This window comes from Poecilia reticulata, chromosome 22, assembly GCF_904066995.2.
Source record: "Poecilia reticulata chromosome 22, P_reticulata-male-v2, whole genome shotgun sequence".
Classification (NCBI taxonomy): domain Eukaryota; kingdom Metazoa; phylum Chordata; class Actinopteri; order Cyprinodontiformes; family Poeciliidae; genus Poecilia; species Poecilia reticulata.
Genome location: NC_088851.1, coordinates 9,571,182 through 9,594,600, shown reverse-complemented (window position 1 = coordinate 9,594,600; position 23,419 = coordinate 9,571,182). Strand labels below are relative to the sequence as shown.

Sequence of the window (23,419 nt, the reverse complement as noted above, 5' to 3'; positions counted from 1 at the left end):
GCAGACATCAAGAGCATGAATGTTTTATTAACACGGGGCCATAAATGATGCATTTGAGTCCTCCTTTTTCATTTTGGTGAGTTTTTGAGCAACCTCCATCAGCGGCGACATTCTGGCTGGATATTTCATCGGAGTTATCATAATTGTTAGAGTTATTGGTGAGTTTTAGTTGGTTAGCATCCTCCTAATCTATGAGATTAAACTCTCCTCACCGGGGGAGAGAGAGATTTTTAAAAAAACTTTACCAACATGTTTCTTTTCACTGGTGGTAATATTTACATTTTACATGAAATCAGCCAGAGAGTCCTGACATGAACCCAGTAGAGAGCGAGCTAAAGATTAGGATGATGGTACGGAGACTCTCTAACCACAAAGAAAAATGAAAATACCAGTGGAAACGGGCAGTAAGGCTGGTCGGCATTTAAACAGACTGTCTGACCGCTGTAGCGCAGTTGCATGTGATGTAGTGTAATTTAAAAATAAATATGTGCTTTCTTTATTTTTGCAGTCTTTTAAGGCAAATCTGTCTCATTTCCAGTCAGAAACAAACTTAACAAACGCATTTTCAATCTAAATCTGTCAGAGGTATAAATAACTTTTTGCAGGACCGCATTAGTGGCAGCGTATGTATAATTTTGTTGTGGATTACAGAAAATGCACAGGAAATTTCAACTTTTTCCACTCATTTTCTTTCTAATTTTGCTGATGTGTGCATTGTGAATTAATTTAGAAACATACAAGCTCCGTCCAGACAGATCAGAGGCACGGCTGCACCAATGAAACAATCATTGAATGAATCGCATTCTGTAGCTCAAATAGTCAAACGTGTTGCTTAACTGTTTTTTTTTTTTTTCTTTTTTAACTGATGGTACAGATACAATCTTCATAGGTCACTAGAATTTTAAACGCAACTCATAAATCTGCGAGGATCGCTGCAGGAAGTTGTGTTTATATGTGGCAGGTTCAACACCTGTTTTTTTTTTGTTTTGTTTGTTTTGACAAGGTGACTGCCAGCATGCCGAACACTTTGCCAGAAGGAAACGCATTCCAAGAGCACAATGAGCTTAGACATTCATCAGAAACAACACAAGTTGTTCTTAAGAAGTCCAATTTTAGCCTCACACACAGCCCCACTGCAGTTCAGTTGGCAGCAAGAGGTGAAAGTCACAGATATGTGTGTGAAGCTAATCTTACTTGAGCTCAACTCAGAGAAAAGCCCCACCTTAACCGCTCCGAAGAACAGCGTTCCACTGGGGGTTTTGTGTAAAACCATCCTGCCGCTGTTTCAGTCTGTAAATGTCTCTGACACGCCGTCGCACCCGGAAAACAGGCACATGTGGATCTGTGGCGAGGAAGAGCTCGGCACTTTCGACGACCGTTTATGCCTTAAAGCCCCTTTTGGACTGAAGGAGCTCTCCGGCTAATGCTCTCCACCTCGCTACACCCGTTAAAACTTCAATTTACGCTCTTATTCACAGGAGCTCAGTAAAAAGAAAAAAATAAAGAAAAGTGCCTCGGAGACAAATGAGAATGTGGGAATGCCGACGCCGGTAATGAGTTGGGGTGACTCAAGTGGAACTTCGACGGCACGAAACGAAATGGGTTTCCTCTCTTGCTGTTTATTACATTTTCTCACCTTCTTATAGTTCAAACCCCTTCAGATTTTCGTGTTTTGGTAATATTACAGCCACAAACTTTAACTTATTTTATTGGAGCGTTATGTGACAGACCAGCACAAAGTAGAGCATCATTGTGAAATGGAGGGAAATTTATAAATGGTTCTCGTTACAGCTGTATGTCCCTGAAATGTTTGTCTGTTTCTTTTTTGCAAAATATCTCCAGCTCAGTCAGAACTCCACTTTTCAAGTCTTGCTAATGTTTCTCAATTGAATTCAGTTGGTTTACTTTGGGTAATTTTAACCCTGTCATGCATGAATTATGATCCTTTGTGTCAGGAGCTTCCAGAGTGGCCGTTGTTCTTTTTGGCTGCATCTCTGATTAATGCACCACTTTAAACCTTTCAAGTATTTCTGACTCGTCTGATTTAATCCATTCACACTTTTGATGTCTGCAATCAATTTCTGCATTAAATTCAGCAATCCTGGTGTTTATACTGAGATACAATTGTGCAGTTATGAATTAGATGAATTGTAAAGACAATTGGCAGGCATTGGATACAAATGCCTGCCATACTTTCTAGTTTTTTACATGTAAAAATTCATTTCCGCTCCTTTGTACTATGACAGTTCGCAATAAATGTCGCCTCAAAGCATTTTGCAAAAACAAAATCCAATTTAAATACAGGAATACATTGTCCTTTCGATCCATTTATACAGTTTAGTTGCAGAGAAGAAGAGCCTGGAAACTAAGTGATCTGCTTCCTGGTCAACCTTTCGAAAAAAAAAATCTACTCCACAATTATTCCCTTCCTCGTGTCAATCCTGTTATCTAAAATCCCCCCACCCCAAAAAACAAATCACTGAATGTGAATACCATGTACGATTTTTCTCACGCACCGCTTTTTCTTTTTTCTCATAAGACGAGACCGAGTACGAGTACAGCGGCAGCGAAGAGGAAGACGAAGAGAGGGATAAAGGCGAACCAAGGTCAGCCTTTTTTCCTCAAATCCACACACTTTCAAAACCATCTGCGCGGCCTCACCCCTCCGCACACCCGGGAGCTCTTTCCACTGACTCTCAAAACTATGCTGCCTCTCCCCCCCAACCCCCCCAGCTCCATCATCAACGTCCCGGGGGAGTCGACCTTGAGGCGAGACTTCTTGCGCCTCCAGCAGGCCAACAAGGAGCGCTCGGAGGCGCAGCGGCGGCAGCAGCTGGAGCAGAAGCAGAACGACGAGCACAAGCGCTTGCTGCTGGCCGAGCGGCAGAAGCGCATTGAGGAGCAGAAGGAGCAGAGGCGGCGGCTGGAGGAGGTAAGACGGACTGGGACGAGAGGGCGACTCGGTTGCGTCCGTCTGCGGCGAAGACGCATCACTCCTTTGATCCCTCAAGCTGAACCGTGCTGGAAATTAACTCCTTTGTTCCTGTCCTGAGTATTGCAAATTAGCCGATTCGGTTGAGGGAAGGAAAAAGAGCAGAAAAATTCACACGCGGGCTTTTCCCCGCCAGCGTCCCTCCTTTAGTTCCAGAGAGCAGGCTTATGGGAGGATAAGTCCTCAGCCTTTAATCTCTGTGCTCTCTGTGGATTCCTCCCAGGGCACCAGTGTGTGAGAGCCCCTAAAGATCACAACTCCAACTTTAATCTATTGTTGGAGCTTCTGTTAAGGCGCAGGGTTCCTTTGGCTTCTGGAAAATGTTAATGATTTGATTACATTTTTTTTTGCAGCTCTGGATTAGAATGGAAAAACAAAATGAGTTTCTCTCCCGTTGTCAAAATGTTGTCCTTCCTTCCTGGTTGTACATCATTCTCTGTCCTATTTCTGTTCTTTCCTTGCATCCTTTCTCCTTTTCTTAGTGTCTTTCTATCTTTTTCTCTTTCTTTCCTTGCTTCCTTGATTCCTTCCTCCCTTTCTGTTTCCGGCTTTTGGTATAAAGCCTACAAACTAGAACTATTTGCAATAAATTCATTGGAAATTTCACTATTGCATATTTTTAGATGAAATGTAAAATGCGTCAACAGAAGCTTTAAAGGAACCTCGACAGCAGAAGGGCGGGATGTTGTTTTCTACCTTTTCTTGGCCAGGATTTTTGTTTAGAAACATTTTTTTTAAAACTCTGTACAAAACCCAAAGTTCTTTATGTGAACCTTCACGAGACTCCGTTCTGCGTCAACAGCAGCAGCAGAGGGAGCGTGAGCTGAGGAAGAGGTTTGAGGAACAGGAGAAGATCCGAAGGGAGGACGAGAGGAGGCAAGCGGCCAGAGAACAGGTTCACATTTTTAATAATTGATTCTTTTCTGACTTCCAGTTTGCTCGATTTTGTGGATTTGAAGGTCTGTATTTGCCGTCTTGAGGTTTTGGAAGCATCAGATACCACGCTTCTACCCCAAGAGGCTTCTCTTCTGTTTATATCAGACGTGCAAAATTTTGGAATAGCACAAATGCATATCAAGTAGCAATGCCAAACTCCAGTGTATTAACTTTTGAGACAGACCGACATAAAGTTGTGTATAATTGTGAAGTGTGGTGCTTATGTTGAGGAATTGCACATATTTACATCTTTATCTTGGATTGCTTTGCATTTACTTGTGTCCAACTCCTTATCACATGTAACTCATATTTCTGCATTAAGAAATAAGAAAATATGCTGTCCCACAGCATGATACCGCCGTACTTTACAAAGGGAATTGGGTGATGCACAAGGTTTGTTTTTTTTCCACACACTAGATCATCTGGTTTGTGACAAACTGGACTTATTATAGCTTTCTTTTAACTCATCCATAAAGATAAATGGCTTGGTTTAATTTATGGGTTATACATAATAGGGGGCTAAACACATTTGTATGTCAGTTTTTTTTTGGGGGGGGGGGGGGTTATAAAAACATAAATAAATTTACAATTCTGCATTACTTTGTGTTGGTCTATCACGTGGAATCATAGTAAAATACATTGAAGTTTGTGGTTATCATGGAAATTTTTTGAATGCTTTTGTTTTGCTAGGTACTGTATATACAGCTCTGGAAAAAAAATAAGAGATCACTTAAAATGATCAGTTTCTCTGATTTTACTCTCCATAGGTAAATGTTTGAGTAAAATGAACATTATTCTTTTATCTTTTATACTATGAACCACTGACAACGTGTCTCTGAAATTCCAATATAAATTTTAGTATTTATTTGCAGAAAATGAGAAATAGCCAAAATAATGAAAAAGATGCAGTGCTTTCAGATCTCAAATAATCCAAAGAAAGCAAGTTAATGTTCATTTAGAAACGACAATAATAATAATGTTTTAACTCGGGAAGAGTTCAGAGTTTTTGTGGAATAACCAGGAGGTTTTCAATGGGGTTCAGTGCAGAGGACTCTTCATTTTTTTTCCAGAGCCGTATGTCGCTCTTTTTCCTGTCCTCTCTGTGAATTGTAACTTCCTTTTTAAATCATTTTCTGTGTATCTTTCCGTTTTGTCTTTATTACTTTGCTGCTCTCTTGCACGTCCTTTCTGCTTTGAAACCGTATCTCCCTTTATCTGTTGTCGGCTTTTTTTTTTTAGCATCGTTATTGCAGGTGTTTGAAGATATCGTCGTCTTTACTTGATCCGGACCCGCTCTTATCTCATCTCTCCTCCGAAAGCCACCTCAGGAAATTATTCTTTCTTTTTCTCTCTCTCTCTCTCTCTCTCTCTCTCTCTCTCTCTCTCTCTCTCTCTCTCTCTCTCTCTCTCTCTCTCTCTCTGTCCCGGTCCTTCCTGCTCCGTCTGTGTAAGGGTTTTTTTTATTTTCCCAGATTTTCAATTTCTGTCTTTCTCCCTGTGCCAACATGCTGCTCAGGAGTATATCCGTAGACAGCTGGAGGAGGAACAGAGACAGTTAGAGATTCTCCAGCAGCAGCTCCTACAAGAACAGGCATTATTGCTGGTAAACTATAGTCCCTCCATTAAAGCTCCTCATCTGTGGCGTGTGATCTCCATCCCCGCTGCATGCACCCGGGGTGACAGATGAACGCAGCAAACTGACTGTGAGGGAGACCTCACTCTGAGCCCCTGAGCTCGTTGGCTTGAAATGTGTGTGAACCAATGCCAATTCTTGCTTTTGGAGTTACTGAAATCAACTGTTGCATGTTTATGTGTGATAAGTTGGTTGGATCTCGAAGGATTACCCCAAAGGAAGTACACAGAATGGAGTATTCTTGTACAGCACATAATATCTTTACCTTTAATTGAATTACATTTGCTGTTCTGTATTTTTGAGGAAAAAGAGCTTCTGAGATCCTACCAGCATGAACTCCACAAGCCAGAAAACTATGATCCCAATCGCTAGAATCTCACCTTTTATTATGTTTACGCTGTCAGTCGTCAGACTGCTTTCCGTTCCACTGCAAAACTCTCTCTTGTTTGCTTTTCTGGCTTCTTTTATTCATTCTAAATTGTAAAAAAAAATGTTTCAGACTGATATAAATTGTCTTTAATTACCTCAAACTCGTTGGAAATTTCAGATAGAAAATTACAATGTTGGTCAGAAGTTGGCATATGCTCATTATTGGCATGAATGTCAGACATTGGCCTTTTAATGCAACATTTGAACCATGTGTGTAATTATCTGAAAACTACACAGGTTCAGAATGATTCATCAACACATCCTGCTAGATTAGATGTATATTCTGGGGTAATTTTTTTGATAGGAAATCCAGAAGGTGTGTTTCTTTATCAACCATCTGGCTGCTGATTTGAGAGGCAGCTGTTATTTTAGTGTTTCACACAGTTTTGGATACCACTGGCAATAAAACAGATGCTTGTCAACCACCTTGCTTGACAACTTGTGCAGTCTTTGATTTCCTCACACCAAGCATGAGTCTTCTCATTTTGGGGTAAACAGCTCAATGTGTGCCTCATTTCACTATTTAACTTTATTTCTTTTTTCAGGAATAAACTTGGCTTGTATAAATTTCACTGTTGCTTGAAGGTGTTAATTTTGGACCATTGGTTTATTTCATGCTTGGCATCCTCTCAATTGCTGATGGCGTTACATTTACTTTTAGAGATAAACGGGTTCCTTTCCTCAATGGTCATTGGGCAAAAGGCAGGGTTTACCCTGGAGAGAGACAAACAACCGTGCAAGCAGACTCATACTTAGGGGTCATCTTCAAATAAGCAGTTTGCCGAACAGTCGTGTTTTTGGACTATGGGAGGAAGACGGAGTAGCCAGAAAGAGCACATGCATGAGTGGGTTATGCATACTCGATGCCGAAAGACCCCAGGCAGAGTTTGGGACCCAAACATTAAATTAACATGCAGTTCAACAAGATTCATACCAGTGATTAGCATATGTGAACTTCTGACAGCCAGTGTAAATACTGGCATTGCAAGTAGCCCAAACTGCTTCATTCTACATTCCTCATTTCCAGACATTTTGTTGTGTTGTGACTCTGTCACCAACCCACCGCCTTGTCTTTTAGCCCTTCAGCAACATGCCACGTCTTTCATCCGTCCCCGTTTCTTTCTCTCGTTAGGAGTACAAGCGTAAGCAGATAATAGAGCAGCGACAGGCGGAACTCCTGCAGATGAAGCTCCAGCAGGAGAGAGCCTACCTGGTGTCTCTACAACAGCAGCAACAGCAGCAGCAGCAGGAGGGGAGGCAAGCGGAAAAGAAACCGCTTTACCACTTCAAGGATGCCAGTCATCCTAATGACAAGCCTGCCTGGGCTAAGGAGGTAAGAGGAAACCAGGAATGCAGGATTTAGAAAGTGGTTCTTTGTGTTTATGACATGAAGTATGATGATGATGATGATTTATCCCGGAGATTTGTCTAATCATACGTTTCATGTTACAAAATAAATGTTGCCGTGATAAAAAGAAAATGCTTGTACTCCTACTTACTGTGCTTTGACTTTGACTTTGACTCCTAGGTCCAGAAGCAGCCAAATGCTCCTGGTAAACCATCTGCACAAGCACTTAAAAATCTGCCCTCTAGAGAAAACAAAGTCCCTCAAAAAGCACAAAGAAGTCAATCCTTCGGAGAACCCAGGGTCTCTGAAAAACCAATTAGAAGAGCCCATAAGAAGATCCCCGAAATATGTGTTTCAGCAGATGACTGGATACCCCAAGATAAACGGGTCACAAATCAGAACCAGTTTATGAACCAAATTAAGAACAATGCTGGCAATGGGGCATTCAAGAATCCGAGAGGGAAACTCGAGCAGGCACCCAAAGATCAGGCTAGTTCTGCAGACTCAAAGGTTTCAGGAGAGGCCCAAACTCCACAGCACCCCAAAATATGTATGTCAGTAGCACACAGTGCTGACAAAGAGCCTTTAGAAAATCAGATGGGAAGAGCCAGGCAACTGCCCAAAGAGACACTTGGATCTGCAGACTCAAATATTGGAGCTCTTCAGCCTCATCCTGAGGCTTTGGGACAGACTCAGACTCCACAGTCTGGAGCCTCTTCTAACTCGTGCCTATTGGTTAGTTCCCGCCCCGTTCGGAGAGTTCACTCACCTTGCCGTAGACTAGATATAGAAGTAGACCCTGAAAGCAGTTCGCACCCTTTCCACCTGACAAATGCATCTGGCATGTCCTCAGGCAATTCACAGCAGCACTGGCAGAACGATTTTTCCAACCAACAACACTTAAAACCACATCAAAATGCCAATTCAAATCTGAAGAATGCTGTCAGCCATGAGAACTTGAGAGCACGCTTGGTTTCCCAGGACAGTGAAGAAGTAGATCCCCTTTCGCGTTCTTTCCCCGCACACGGCTTTTTAAATTTTGGCAGACAAAGAAACTCGTACTCCCCCGACTTCACCAGTGGCAATCACCTCATTGTCCCTGGGCAGTTTCTTAAGTCAGACAATAATCTGCCTCGTTGTCGCTCCACCGAACAGTTGAAAGTCTCTTCTCCGTTGTCGCCGTTTTCTTGGCTAGGCCTCTCTCCTCGCACATCGAAACAAAACTCCCCTTGTCACTCACCTTTCTCCCCGAAATCACGGTCCAGGAGTCCATCTCCTGGAGACATTAGGGCCCACAAAACAAATCTCCCGTCTCCTAAGGACACAAGCTTTGCTAAAGCCATTACAAACATGCTAGGTGTAAATCGCCCTCCTAAAAGCACTTCCCCAAAGTTCGCCTTTGGGAGTCCCAATTAGGCCTGTCAACTCGCTCACTCGCTCACTCACTCACTCACTCACTCACTCACTCACTCACTCACTCACTCACTCACTCACTCACTCACTCACTCACTCACTCACTCACTCACTCACTCACTCACACATTTGTATTTCTATTTGATTAATTTATGTATTCTTTGACCCTTTAATGTTGTCGTTTCACACCACATGGACGTTTTCTCGATCTGACCTCTCTCGTTTCTTAAAATTCAAATTTCCAAATGCGCTCTCTGAATTCTCTAAGACTGACCATTCTTCCCAAAGGTAGAAGTCCAAGAGAAATGTGCAGACAACGTGTAAAATATAATGTAAATACGCTGTATATATTTTATATTTTTTTTGAAAAGTGCTCTAAACTGGACCTGAGCTTTAGAAGCGAGATGCAGAATTTAAGATGTAGGCTGACAATCGACCTGATCTCTAGCTAGCTTTTACCCTCGACCCTACAATCCCCCTTTCACCTTCATCCCCCCATCACCAAAGTTCACCACAGTGAGCCTCTTTACACACACATTTGGGCACGATGTCATCAGGAAATCCCACGCATCCCAGTATGTTTTTAGGTCAGTAAAGCACTTAAACTGGTTCCACTTTGGTGACTGGTGCAGGCCAATTGGTGGTGGACTTGCTCTGTAGAACAGAATCGAACGGATCCTTCACAAGCCCGTTCTCCGTCCTTTCTTGGTGGTTTCTTATTCGGTTTCAGCAGTGTCCAGAATTAATACCCTTATTTATTTGTTATCTTTCGAAGAAGGAAGAAGGTTTTGGGTAAAGAGTTTAGGAAAGTTACCCAAAAGCTTGTTTCTTGTTCTACTAACAGCAATTTCTTGGTTTCTTGTAGGACAGTCAACCTTACACTAACCTCCACTGCTTGTTGTTTTCAAAGATGAGCAAGAACACTGACTTCTTCCCAGTGTCCCTTTTTCCATTGCTGAACGTTGTTTCTTTTATTAGTTTCATAATGACTTGTCACACCAACAGCTAACTGCATTTTCGGCAGCTGTTCCGCCTCGAGAGATGGCAAAGAGCGTCTACTTCCTTATAGCCAACTCCCATAAGCTGGCTTGAGAAATGACACAGTTTGGCATAGTGGCCTTGAAAACCTATTGGCGTAACTTTTTCAAAATTTGTCAAGTTGCAATCACAAACCTCGGCGCATTTTTCTGGTGGATTTTATAAAAGCTAAACAAAAACAAAGTCTCTCATAACTGTGAAGGTGAATATATAATATGGTTGTATTTTGTTTCGACAAACAAAAATGTGAAAACGACTGGTATGCGCTTGCATTCAGGTTTTATTTTATAAACCTACAGAACAGCTGTATTTGTTCAGAGATTACGTCGCACACAAGTGTGGACCATTTCTGAATTTGTTGACTTCTCAACTAACTGCATCGAAAAAGCATCTGGAAGCAATTTAAGTTTAATAACAGTTTTTAATCATTTATTGTGAATAAAACTGTGTGTGAAGTTTCAAAAAGCCTCAGAAAGGGATCGATTTCTCTCCACGTGTCTTTTTTACCTATAAGGTTTTGAAACTATGCCCTGCCGAGCCATGTCTCAGCCTTTAACCTGCTGTAGAGTAGCCTGTTTAGAGTAGCCGGGTGTGATTTTGGCAGCTGGGAGCTTTCCCTGGAGATACTCTTGCAGCACAGCAGATAATCTGCTAATCTGATTACGCTGCTCAGAGGAGCTTTCTGCCTTTTTCACACAGATATGTAGTGCATCTAAAAATACTTTCATTTCTTTTTCTTTAAAAAAAAAAAACATTTTTAGATACTTAGAGTACTGATAAATGGATTTGCATTTGTGACCCTTGCTCCTGCACAAATTCGAATTCTTTATCATGGTTTGAATACGAAGCTTGCTAAAGGAGATTGGGGATCGATCACTGTTGACCTTTTCTGTCAGCCACAAGACTCTTTTACTCCTCGGCTCTTATGTGGGGCGAGACGCATGCGGCCTGTGTTTGCTCAGGATGAGAGGCTGAAGAAAAGCCAAGATTGGTAACAATCTGAAGAATTTTATTATGCAGTCGATTACTTATGAGGGATAGATTGTTTTTTGTTTTTTTCCATTAAGAATTTAAATTGGATTGGATTGAAATTTTCAATTGAAATATCTAAACATGGTAACAAATTTTATGGATATAATTAGCTTTCAATCAAGCCTGACTTCCAGTGAAGTGAGATTTGGCATGAGGCTGTAGCTCTGGTATTGGCTATCCATTGGCTATCAATCTAGCTAGCTGGTATTGGCAATCTATTGGCTATCAACCTAGCTAGCTGGTATTAGCTATCCATTGGCTGTAGACCAACCCAGCTTTGTGGTTTGTTGCTGGTAGCTTGGATGCTGTATGTAAAAAAAAAAAAAAGTTTAACCTAATAAAAGTGGTAGTTAGTGCTCCATTTGGCTTTTTTGCAAGTTATTTGCCAGGTGTAGTTTTAAAATAGTGTTGGCTTAAAAAGAGTAATGGATGATGTTTTTTTTGTTTTTTTTGCACCGTCCACAACATGACTGTAACATAAAATTTTAACATTTTTCAAACTTTTGATCCTGGAAAGTAGACCCATGCCTATTGGAGAGAATATGAAAAAAAGCTTCATTTAATCCAATTGAATTTGACTGGGAGAAAATTAGGTTGGCTTGGATTGAGATCCAAACAATCGGATGACACATAGGTTACATTTCTGTTGTCAGTTAAGCTCTTATATAACTCTTAACAAGCGTTTCTCTGGAACTCTGGTTGAGATTAAAATCTGCTCCGATGTCTTGACATTAAGGCAGGTCGCAACAAGGAAAACGAGACTTGCAACGAATCTCCTGAAGGCATAGTGTGTGTGAGATATGTAATTAAAGACTGGAAAAACCAGGCTGAGTTCCCCACCTTCTGGATGCCGTCCCTTTAAAAACCGAAGGATTTTAAGAGCGTCTCGTGGCTTACAGAGGTGGTGCATGGGGTAACGGGTGGGTGACAAACAGCGGTGGGTGAAGCATGATGATTGATTGTGCTGCGAGTGACTGTAGTATGTGGCCTGTCTCAGGTGGAGGAGCGATCTAAGATGAACAGGCAGAGCTCGCCAGCGCTGCAGCACAAAGTGTCCCACCGCATCTCCGACCCCTCCCTCCCTCCCCGCTCCGAGTCGTTCAGCAGTGGAGGCATGCAGCCCACCCGCACCCCTCCCATCCACCGCTCCATTGAACCACAGGTGTGTGTGACTGGGTGCGTGTGAGCAGAAAGAGTCATGTAAATGTTTCATGTGCTCCCATACAAATAATTACACACCTTGCTGCTCCCTGTTTACATTATTTCTTTAAAAGCTTTGTGCAACATCTGATTTAGTAATTTGTCTAACGTTTCTGTCTTCTTCTTCTTCCCTCCCCGCCCCCATTTTCTCTTTTTGTTTTTTTTTCCATGCCTCAATTCAATACCATTTCAATCCATTTTCGTACACTTACATTCTGCTGCTATTCTTTCCTTCCATCCACCTCGTTAACCTCCTCTACTGGCATGCTTTCCGTCGATCGCTCCGCTCATCGACTTCGCCTCAGATGGCCCATCTCATTCCCGCCAAGGCCCACTCCGGCTCCGTGTCCGGCTCGCCGTCTCTCCAAGACCAGACGGGCTCGTCTCAGAGCGAGGGGGCTGGCGTGGCGTCACCGAAGCCCGAGACGCCCCGTCAAAACTCGGACCCCAGCTCTGACACCCCGGAACCCCAGCAGCACACCAGCAGCAGGGAGGAACGAGATCGAGACAGGACCGCTTGGCTGAGGGAAGAGGATATCCCCCCCAGGGTTGGTAATCCTTATTTACTAAAAGCTGAAAATAACTGATTCTTGTTTATAATTTTGTGAAGTACTGATTTATTTGAATTGTGTTTTTTCTTGTTTAACTTATGTTTCACACTTCATCATGTTTTTTTTGGTTCTGTACTTAAAAGCAAAGACAGACTATCTTATTCCTGACGACAGATTCACATTCTACGATCTTTCTCACATTTGTTTTAAACTTAAAAATTATATATATATATATATATATATATATATATATATATATATATATAATCAATGGCAGTTTGTGAATGAATTGTCATCGCCAAAAGCCTTAGTGTAGACTAGACTGCCTAATTCAGCATGAAGTCGGTGTTTCACACGTGCATAGTAGTGTTTTAAATGCAAAAATGACAAATCTTTTAAATAGATCAATTCTGAATATGGCATTTTTCCATCCCTCACCTCTCCAGACCCGCCCCGGGTTACTACCTATGTATAGCCTCTATATAAAAAAAAAAACTCTGGAATGATACAGACCAACACAAAGTAGAAACGTTTTTAGGATAAAGATTTAAAGTGTGCAGGTATTTGTACACAGCCTCCTTTTCCTTGGAGTAAATGCAGCTGCCTTCACCCACACACACACACACGCACACACACGCACACACACACACACGCAAACACACGCACACACACACACACACACGCACACACAGACACACTGTCCCTAGGGTGAAATGGCAGCTTGCTTACTGTGGAGATGCATCAGGAGGGAGGCATGGAAAGCAAGCAGACATCTTAAATACTCAGTGTTGCAGATGTAAAGTGAAAGTTGTTCTGTAAAGTATTAACTTATGAAGTTTTATTACAATGGCACAGCGCACCTTTTTGATTTGTGTTTGTAATTCTTTTTTCTTTTACCATATTTCAAAATGATATCTTACATTGTGTTGATAAAAGTCCCATAAAACACATGGAGTTTGTATTTATTTATAATGTGGATAAAGTGTGAAAATATTCTGCTACAGCTTCTGTCCGGTAGAAGAAGCGATATTGTCGCATCTTGTGATGTTTTTTTTGTGTGTGTGGTTTTACTTGTCCAGGTTCCCCAGAGGACAACCTCCATCTCTCCAGCCCTTGTTAGAAAGAATTCCCCAAATGGTGGTGTGGGTCTGGGCCCTCGCTCCGGTTCGCAGCTCATACGGGCCAGGTAAAGACCGAAACGGAAAACTGGCTTCGCTACCCCCCAAAAAATATTTACCGTGTGAAAAGAGCCAATATGTTCCTTTTAATTAGGTAGAAATCAGACACCCATCAAACCTCATTGACTTTATTCGATTTTTTTCTGATGATGAGTTTGAAGCAAACCAATCATGCGGCTTCCTCCCCTGTTTTCAGTAATCCGGATCTGCGCCGCTCTGAGCTTTCCCTCGATGCCATGCTGCAACGAACGTCCTCGAACTCATCGTCGTCGTCTTCTCCTTCGTCTCAGGGAGGCTCGTCCGAGAGGAGAGGTATTTAAGAGGAGCAGACATACAAGCGCACATCTACGCTACACGGCGAGGGTCACGGAAAATCTAGCGTGAGCGTAAGGTTTCTTGTGAAAACGCAGACGGAAAACAACAGCGAAAACCAAAACATCCACTTAACTCTCAGAGGCTTTCAGCAGGATGTTGTCGGTCGCGGCTGTGCTTCGATCAGCTTTGTCTGATGTGTCCTGTGTTGCTCACGGCCTACGGAGAGATACGGGGCAGGAAATGAGTGAGGGAGATACAGGGGGAAGTGTCAAACAGGGCCAGAGGGATGGTTTGAACACAGCATGCTCAGATCTCTGTCTGCCACAGAGGCGGTGATAAGACGAAGCACAGATAAGTCGCTGCATTTTTGTAACAACATGCAAGCTTTAAGAACTGTGGGACAGCTTGGTAAAAAAATAAAATAAAATAGATAATAAAAAAAAAACATTTGCAAGAATGAAATGAATGACGAGGTCCTGTTGTAAAATCACATAAGTACCAGGATTTTTTATTCTTTTTTTTTTCCGTCTTCTGCTGATCAAAGAAAAAACAAAAAATAAATATTTTTATTAATTTTCTTGTTTAAAGTAGTGTAAGTGCAGTGAACATTTATGGCGCAATGATCTTTTAATTTTGTTTTGTTTGTTCAGACTGTTTAAGTCTCCAAATCAAAAACTGCTGCTTTTGAAATTTAATAATTGTGTTTGTTCTCTCTGGTAGGATTTTGAGTTTATTATTTTCAGACACCTAAAATTAAAAAAAAAAATAATAATTTTTACTGTTAGTATTTGTAAAATCGAGAAGCTCTCTGTTTTCGTAGGGTCATGTAGCTTTTATGGATTTCAACACATTTTATTTAGTAAGCCCAAGGACAGAAGTGACCTCTGGGTTGTAAGTGTTGCAAACCTCTGATGTAAACTTACAGACTGTAAAAAGAGAACATTTCTGAAAAAGAGAAGCAGGCAGGAAGTAGCCAAGGAGTAATTGTCCACAGAACATATTTTAGTTGTGCGTTTCCTAAACCTGACCTTTATGGAAGAACGACAAGAGGAAAGCTATTGTTGAAAGAAACCGCTAACAAGTCTAATTCTCAGTTTCTCGCAAAACCATAGAAGATGTTTTTTTTTCTTCTCAACAATAGCTTACTTCTAAATTCTTTGCAACAAAACCCTTTAATGTAAGCTGATGTTTAAGCTCGGGGTTTTTTGTGTGGGTTTTATAGGCCAGACCAAGCAGGTCAGAACTCCTCCCGGAGCCAACGAAGAGGTCAAACCCAAACAGGAGGAAGGCCGGGAATCAGCCAGACCCAGCAGACCTGCAGTGAGTCCAGCAGGAAACAGACACACACTGTCATTTTCCATCTCCTCTCTCGGAAGCTTTTACTCGTCTCCTCCTCCATTTTTTCTACTGTTCACCTGCTCTTCTCTTTCTGTCTGTGCTCCTCTGTCTCTTTGCTATTCTTCAGAGCTATAAGAAAGCCATAGATGAGGTTAGTGACAACCGAGTTCCCCTCTCTTCCTTTTTTTTTTTCTTCTTTTAATCCCGGTTATCTTTAGTCGAAATCGTGAGACTTCCTCATCCTCTCCTAGCATGGTGAAGTTAGTTGGTCTCACAGGAAGTCAAGTGTTTCTCCCTCCAACTCTGAAAATCCAGGGTGCTGAGGCAATGCCGGTGCGTGTGTGCATTGACACACACACACACACACACACACACACACACACACACACACACACACACACACACACACACACACACACACACACACACACACACACACGCACACACCCACACACACACACACACCTAAGAGAGTATATGTGGGCGGGTTCTGGAGCGAGTTGCATACATGCATGACTTGTGTGGATGCATCCAAGTTGGAGAAACGGGGGTAAAAGATGAGCTGCCGAGCACCTGAACAACCTCTGAATCTTTCTTTCCTGTTTCTTTGTTGTCGTGGTAACTGGTCAGGAGGAGCTGGTAAGCAGTTCACCTCGCCTCTGTTTGCATGATTGGTCCGATCCATCGGCTTGACCCCTTGGGTTGGTTGGCATGTGGATGATGGAGAGAGAGAGAGAGAGAGAGAGAGAGAGAGAGAGAGAGAGAGAGAGAGAGAGAGAGAGAGAGACAGAGAGAGAGAGAGAGAGAGAGAGAGAGAGAGAGAGAGAGAGAGAGAGATGCTGCCCTCTTACGGAGCATCAGCCCTGAAGCCGTTGTGTGTCTCTCTCTTCTTCTTGAGCGAATAAAAGTGCTGATTGTGAAAGCTCAAGAAGTTGTGTCAAAATTAGTGAGCCAAAGTGAAATCGTTAAAATCATCACTCTTGTTCCACACGTTTGCAGGCCTGGCTGCGTGTGGGTGACGGCACATTTATTGTCCTCCTGTCATGCTACTGAACCCTCCTGCCTTTTACCCTCTGCCTTTCTTCAGGCTTTTTGGTGAATGGTAGAGAAAAAAATGTACTAAAGGATTTTGTGTGCGTCTTCTCTTCTGTCCCTCTGTTAAAGGACTTAAGCGCACTGGCTAAGGAACTTAGAGAACTGAGGGTAGAGGAAGGAAGTCGGCCTCCGGTCAAGGTACGCCGGCGTTTTACAGAAACCGATAAGTAAAATATATTTGCAGGTTTTGTTTGTTTGTTTTAGCTTGTGATATTCTGTTGACTTTCTGCGGTTTAAAGAGAGGATTAGACCTAACAGACAGCCCAGGATTTTAAGCCATTCTGTTTTTGTTTTAATTACTTAATTGCACTTCCCTAAAATTCTGGTCAAACAAATGTAGTTGATTCCTCTGGGGTATGCATGGATGTTGAATTCACTTTTAATTAGCAATCTATGACTTTCAGTTTCTCTCGGGCTTAAAGGTGATGACATGCCAGGAAAAAGACTTTTCTGTCTCCTCAAGACTAAGATCTTACTTTTCAGCTACGCAAACACTTTGGGTGGGTTTTCAGCAGTTTAATAGAAAGTTTGTGACAAAGACATAAATAAAAAAGCTTTAATGGTGCTCTAAACACAATCGGCATTCTTCTATGCTCATCTCAGGTTTACCTTATCCCACTATTCATGCATTAAGGGCTAAATCCTATAGAAAGATGAGAGAACTGAAGACTCTGTAGTGTTTTCTTGACAGCTGAAGGTGATTATACAAAGGGCTCACAGCAGGAGTACCAATATTTGTGGCACTTATAGATTTTTTTAAGAAATTGATTCTTAAACTTTTTTTTTTTTTCCTCACTGAATTAATGTCCTAAAATTAAAAGCTGGGTTCTCTTAAAATACATCTCTGTGAGATTACACTACTGGAATAAAAGCATAATTAGCTTTAAGGTCATTTACAAACCATTATTGGGGGTGCCAAAGAGATATAACAATCATTTGAATATATGACTTAACCTGTACACTCATTTGGAAAGATTGCCAAATGAAATGAGAATTAAGGTTGTTCTCTTATTAACTTGCACGACGACTGGGTTTGTTTTTGACACAAAAGGAGTCTTCCGTAGAGACGATGGAGGTTTTAGGGCACTTTAACATCAGATCTGCTTTACGTCTAGCGTTGCGTTCCTATAAATTAGATCGGAGGGTGCTGCTTGCTTGCCTATTTACATTATCGTTCTTCTACCAGAAGCTACATCGGTCACAAACCCGGAGGGAAAGCCCAGTCCCTGCTATAAATGATCAGCTTCACTGGTCTAAGCAAAGGAGAAATCTCTTATAGTTCATATCATCTTTGAAAGGGATTCAAAACAGAACAAAGTTTTTTTTCTGAGGCTAAATCCAATCAGTGTAGAAAATAGGAATATGAAAAAGCCCTTGAAGAAAGTAAACAGCAAAGAACTTTAATGATACAATAGCCACAGTCCCTGTAATGTAAGTGTTTAGACTTGCATCCTTTTCCTTCCAAATTTTTTGAAAACAGAAGTTTAATACAAACTTCAGCACCAAAATATATCTCCAAAAAAACCCGTTAAATGATACAGAATTGCTCACCTAAAATATATAATATTTTTATGTAGATTCTTTGTTCGTGTTTTGGTCTAATAAAGCTAATCTAATCTAAAGCACGTCGCTAGGCGACAGGGTTTCTCATTGATTTTAATTCTTGCTGTTGTGATAAAGGTCACAGACTACTCATCCTCCAGCGAAGACTCAGAAAGCAGCGACGAGGACGGGGAGGTGCTGGGGCACGACGGGACCGTTGCCGTTAGCGACATCCCCCGCATCATGTAAGCTGTCTTCTCTGGTTTAATATTTCTCTTTTTATATATATATATATATTTATAAAAATAACAGTTTTTGTTACTATTAAAGATTTTCATGCACGGAGTTTGCTCTGTGCCAAGTGGGCGCAGGTTCAGCAGAAATTGTTTGTAAGCGGTGGAGTGTGTGTGTGCTCTGCAGGCCGGGAGTCCAGAGCAGCTCTGAGTCGTACGGAGGGCTGGCTGAGGACGCTCTGGGAGACTCCTATGACAGCTCCAGGGACAGCACTCTGATGATGAGAGAGGTGATGAATGTGAAACCACGCAAACACACTCATTCTCAGCACTGCACACACACAAGATACACAAAGCCCTCGTAGAGTTTTATTTAGATTTTGTTTGTCACAGATCAACACAAATTAGCTCTAAATTTGACTTTTTTTTACTTTTTATTTTTATTTCTTATGTTGTACAATCTCAAACACGTGCTGCACCATTGTGTCCAAACTCACTGATTCAATACTTTGCAGAACTATATTCAGGTAAAATTTCACACAGTTGTAAAGGCACTTGGTTTCTCTGGACTTGATATTTAGGTGCATTTCAAATACGAGGTAAAGTGAGAACAAATTCACACAATAATTCTCAGGTTTGTAAGACGGTTTATATGCTGCTGCCTGTTTCTCTGCCACATACAAATCAAATAAAAAATTTTCTGTGAAAACATTGAAGGAGTTTCATACTTTTGAAAAGTAATAGTAGATGTAAAAGTATCTCAGGGTAAAAATGCGTTTGTGTTTATGCTCTCAGTTGCCGATCTACAATCTGCTCACTTAAGATTCAAACGATCATTTGCTTGTGTCACTCAGGCCGAGGAAAGGAGGAGAGGCGGTCACTCCAAAAGCAATGGTTTTGGCAATCACAGTAACCATGGCAACCTGCCCGACCTAGTGCAACAGAGCAACTCTCCCAGCTCCACACCCACCACGGCTCTGCAGGAACTGAGCGACATGGCAGAGGTCAGGCTCGAACACGTCGCCACCACCGTGTTTGTGAACACTCAGCCGTGCGTATCGCCGGTCAATATGGGCCACCGTTGACCAATCAGGTTTGGTGTCTTTGCAGTTTGGTCTGAGTGGGTCCAAAGCGTCGTTTACTCCCTTCGTGGACCCGCGCGTCTATCAAACCTCCCCGAGCGAAAACGACGAGAGCTCGGCAGCAGGTAGACGAAACGCTTCGGACGTTTGCTTTCGCTGCGACGACTCCGTGCCGGTCGAAATATTTCACCCTCACCTCTTGTCCGATCTTCCCGTCCCAGCCATGTTTGCCAACGAGCTGCTGAGGCAGGAGCAGGCGCGACTGAACGAAGCCAGAAAGATCTCCGTCGTCAACGTGAACCCCACGAACATCAGACCTCACAGCGACACGCCAGAGATCCGAAAGTACAAGAAGCGCTTCAACTCGGAGATCCTGTGTGCCGCGCTCTGGGGTGTGGAGGAACACGGTTTATTTTCTCCAATGCATCAACAAATCCCTCCTTTTATATATATATATATATTTATATATATATAATCTTTTTTTTATTCAACCCTCTGTGTTTGTGTTGTGCTCAGGTGTGAACCTCTTGGTCGGGACGGAAAATGGTTTAATGCTGCTTGACCGAAGTGGGCAGGGCAAAGTCTACAACCTGATTACGAGACGGCGGTTTTTACAGATGGATGTGCTGGAGGGTCTGAATGTCTTAGTCACCATCTCTGGTAAATATTATGTGTTTTACCATTTCTGTGTATCTCTAATCAACCTCTTTTCAGAAATTTACATCAGGTGTTTGTTTCGTTGTTTCTCCTCTCCCACAGGGAAAAAGAATAAGCTGCGTGTTTACTATTTGTCCTGGCTGAGGAACAGAATATTACACAACGACCCAGAAGTCGAGAAGAAACAGGGTTGGATCACTGTCGGGGAGCTGGAAGGCTGTGTGCATTATAAAGTTGGTGAGATGCTGTTTTTATTAATACAAATGCCTAGAATTTTTTCATTCATTCAATTATTCATTCAACCTATTAACCAGGTAAGGTATTAAGAATGAGTTAATATTTACAACTTGATCTGATTTTTAATCGCTAGTAATGCGTTATTTCTTTAAATTTTACGAAATGTGAAACTGGCCGTCTTTTAAAAAATGCGTATGTTCATTTTTTTTCTCATTTCCAGTCAAGTATGAGAGAATCAAGTTCCTGGTGATTGCACTTAAGAACTCGGTGGAAATCTACGCCTGGGCACCAAAACCTTACCACAAGTTCATGGCCTTTAAGGTAGAGCACAAACATGTTCTAATTAATAAATACAAGGGTGGCAGCAACACACCAAGCACACAAGCTTGAAGAGATTTATCAGTCAGTTTATTTTTATATCAGATAGCTGATTTTTCTATTCATAGTACGTGTTTCACACAGGAAAGTTGCTGGTGGTCCAGCGCCTAACACCTACACAGGTTACGTTTTGACGACTCAAAGTCTATTTAAAAACTTTCTTCATGTTCAGGGTTCTTAGCTCAGACGAATTTCTCCAGCTGAAATAACGTTGACAATAGCAACCAAGTTACTGTACTTTGACGAAAATTGCGTTGTGTTTTTGATGCCGCAAAACGTTGCGTCTTGGAGGCTGACTGTACTTTTGCTCCATCGATCAAGGTTTTCATGCCCTTTTCCTCAACTGTTCACTTCCTCTCTTTCAGTCGTTCACCGAGCTGCAGCACCGTCCTCAGCTGGTTGACCTCACAGTGGAGGAAGGCCAGAGGTTAAAGGTTATCTACGGCTCTTGTGTGGGCTTCCATGTCATCGATGTGGACTCAGGCAATCCCTACGACATCTACATCCCCTCGCATGTAAGCTTAAAATGCAGTTTCTGTGCGCTTATCTTTTTCGTCCGAGTAAATCATGTTCTCCAATGGGGAGCTTTCGACTTCTCGATGCTTCAAGTTATTCAGTATTAGCTTTAACCCCAGCGATGAAGGTCATCGGTACGAAGAAATCTTGAAACAACCTTTTTGATTGATTTACTGAGGTGCGGTAAAGGGATTGATGTCAGCTCTGCATCCGTTTTATTTTTAGTTTGGCTAAATCTGGTGCTTGGACCGACCATGTAAAGAAGACAGAGCGCACGCATTATTGAACCGATCGTATTGCAGGCCGCAAAGATAGAATTGATCCCTTTGGGGTTTTTTTATATGAACTACAACACAGCATCGGTTGTCTGAAGCAGTTTTTGCAGCAAAGCTGTTTTATTGTTTTTCACTATACAGGCAACAAGCATTAAGTTCAAAAGGAGTTCAGTTATACGCTCCATTTAGCGATGTGACGGAAACCAACCAGATCAGACCGAATGCAGATGAACGCAACCGCGTCAACCGCACTTAACTTGATAATGTTTCAGTAGAATGGAAATATTAGGGCTTCCGTTTTTTTTTAATTTACTTTATGCAAAAAGCCTTTAAATTTTCACTTTTTGTGATTTCAAAAATGGAATAAACATTTAATAAATGTATTCTATAATGGAGTATTCTACAGACTCGATTATAGAATAATCCAGTTTGGTCTGTCTATATGTTTTAGCGTATGAAATGCTGCAGTTGAAGACTCTGAAATAGTCTTTTAGCGTTACATGATTGCTAACATGTTGTTCGCCTATTTGCATCCTTGCAAATACTTACAAATAGTTTAAATTTGGTGTTTTACTCGGTTTCCGTGTCTTTCTTTCCCCAAATACCCAAAATGCTTCCAGGCAGAAGATTCAAAACTGCAGCAACAGGCAGGGCATTAAAATTTGTAAACAAAATCAGAATAAATATGAAAGAAGGCAAATACGTTTTCAGTTGTGGCTTAGAAACACACTGGGAATGAATTGAGAGAGATGCTTGGCTCTCTTGTTGGATGTCCACAACCTGATCTCGGGTAAGTGGGGAAAAAAATTTGATGGATGTCAAAGAGAGACTGCATTTATTTCAGAAGAGATCTGACTAAAGCTTTCAAAGACCCAGAACAGCTAGCGTACGCTTACCCAAACCTTTCAAGTCAACATGAATGGATGTCTGCGGTTTTCTCATTGTTTCCAACTTTTTTTTTTTTCATTTATTAATGTCCATTTTCTCTCCTTCCTCTCCAGTGTTCCAAACACATGAAGGTGACACGCTGCCCTTTAGTGTAGACCAGTAGATGTGTTTAGTAAAAGTTTCCCAGTTGAACGTAGAGCGACATCACCTGTGTCCTTGCCGTCCTCCATAGTGTAGCTATTAACGCAAAAGTTGGTCAGAAATTAACCCGTTGGAATAGATTTGTCTCATCCATGAAGCACGACACAAGGCTCTCGGAAATATTCTTACTGCCAAGCGAAATGATTAAGTTTAATCACTTGATCCTCACGTTTCAGAATTAGTCCAGTGAAATTGTTTCCAGTTGCTCAGATCATGCTTCCTGTAAGAAAACCCTTGATCTTATTTTTAATTGACTAATATTATGACACATTTGGGCAAGTTTCTTTTCCCTACTTTTGGCAGAAAAAGCAGAAGTGTGGCAGCGAGTTCAACTATGTTATGTAAAAGTGGTGCTTTATGGGTCGAGACAAGTTTTTGCTGTTCTTGTAGCAATGCAAATCTTGAGTGATCATTTTCTGCAGGCTAAAGTAACACGTCTTGCCAACATTCTGTATCTTTTTCTGTACATCTTTTGAGATATAGAAAGAGTTGAAGTTAAGGGATGAAAAAAGCACCAAGACTTCTACTTTTTCTTAATTGCAGTCTAAAAAAAAAAGTGGCATAGAAGTTTCTGACATTTTCTAAATCTTTAAACCTTCATCTCATTTGCATTTAACTTTATTTACAGAAAAGTCAGGTTGCACAATATTATATCAGAAAGAACTGTTTACAGAAGGAAAGATATTTTAAAAAATGTGGAGAAAAAGAAAAACGCTGAACCCTGTGGTACTCCGTATTTAATAGATGCACCAGCGGTGCTTCATTATGAACTCGGCTGCATGAGTTCATTACATTTTCATGGAATATGGAATATATTGGGTACAGAAATTCGACAGCATGAATTGGTATGCTGATGATACTTAGTTATTTGTAATCCATTAAGTCCAATTCAGTCAGTCAAGTGTAGAACCA

The 23,419-nt window shown here is 41.6% G+C and overlaps 1 protein-coding gene across 19 annotated transcripts in view; it reads left to right on the top strand.

The window, feature by feature from the left end:
- tnika (TRAF2 and NCK interacting kinase a) overlaps positions 1 to 23,419 on the top strand; it is a 66,468-nt gene that overhangs the window by 38,207 nt on the left and 4,842 nt on the right. Inside the window, exons 11-33 of one of the 19 annotated variants that reach the window (XM_008399187.3) lie at positions 2,540 to 2,606; positions 2,734 to 2,932; positions 3,795 to 3,887; positions 5,445 to 5,531; positions 7,123 to 7,323; positions 7,519 to 8,073; positions 11,819 to 11,983; positions 12,327 to 12,569; positions 13,652 to 13,758; positions 13,947 to 14,062; positions 15,288 to 15,385; positions 15,531 to 15,554; positions 16,568 to 16,636; positions 18,179 to 18,285; positions 18,461 to 18,563; positions 19,128 to 19,277; positions 19,384 to 19,480; positions 19,577 to 19,747; positions 19,872 to 20,015; positions 20,115 to 20,249; positions 20,470 to 20,570; positions 20,993 to 21,142; positions 22,420 to 22,437. In XM_008399187.3, coding sequence (XP_008397409.2) covers positions 2,540 to 2,606; positions 2,734 to 2,932; positions 3,795 to 3,887; positions 5,445 to 5,531; positions 7,123 to 7,323; positions 7,519 to 8,073; positions 11,819 to 11,983; positions 12,327 to 12,569; positions 13,652 to 13,758; positions 13,947 to 14,062; positions 15,288 to 15,385; positions 15,531 to 15,554; positions 16,568 to 16,636; positions 18,179 to 18,285; positions 18,461 to 18,563; positions 19,128 to 19,277; positions 19,384 to 19,480; positions 19,577 to 19,747; positions 19,872 to 20,015; positions 20,115 to 20,249; positions 20,470 to 20,570; positions 20,993 to 21,142; positions 22,420 to 22,437 — 3,200 coding nt within the window. The remainder of the gene's footprint in view (positions 1 to 2,539; positions 2,607 to 2,733; positions 2,933 to 3,794; positions 3,888 to 5,444; positions 5,532 to 7,122; positions 7,324 to 7,518; positions 8,074 to 11,818; positions 11,984 to 12,326; positions 12,570 to 13,651; positions 13,759 to 13,946; positions 14,063 to 15,287; positions 15,386 to 15,530; positions 15,555 to 16,567; positions 16,637 to 18,178; positions 18,286 to 18,460; positions 18,564 to 19,127; positions 19,278 to 19,383; positions 19,481 to 19,576; positions 19,748 to 19,871; positions 20,016 to 20,114; positions 20,250 to 20,469; positions 20,571 to 20,992; positions 21,143 to 22,419; positions 22,438 to 23,419) is intronic. The other 18 variants (XM_081602976.1, XM_008399190.3, XM_081602975.1 and 15 more) reach the window with 18 other exon arrangements.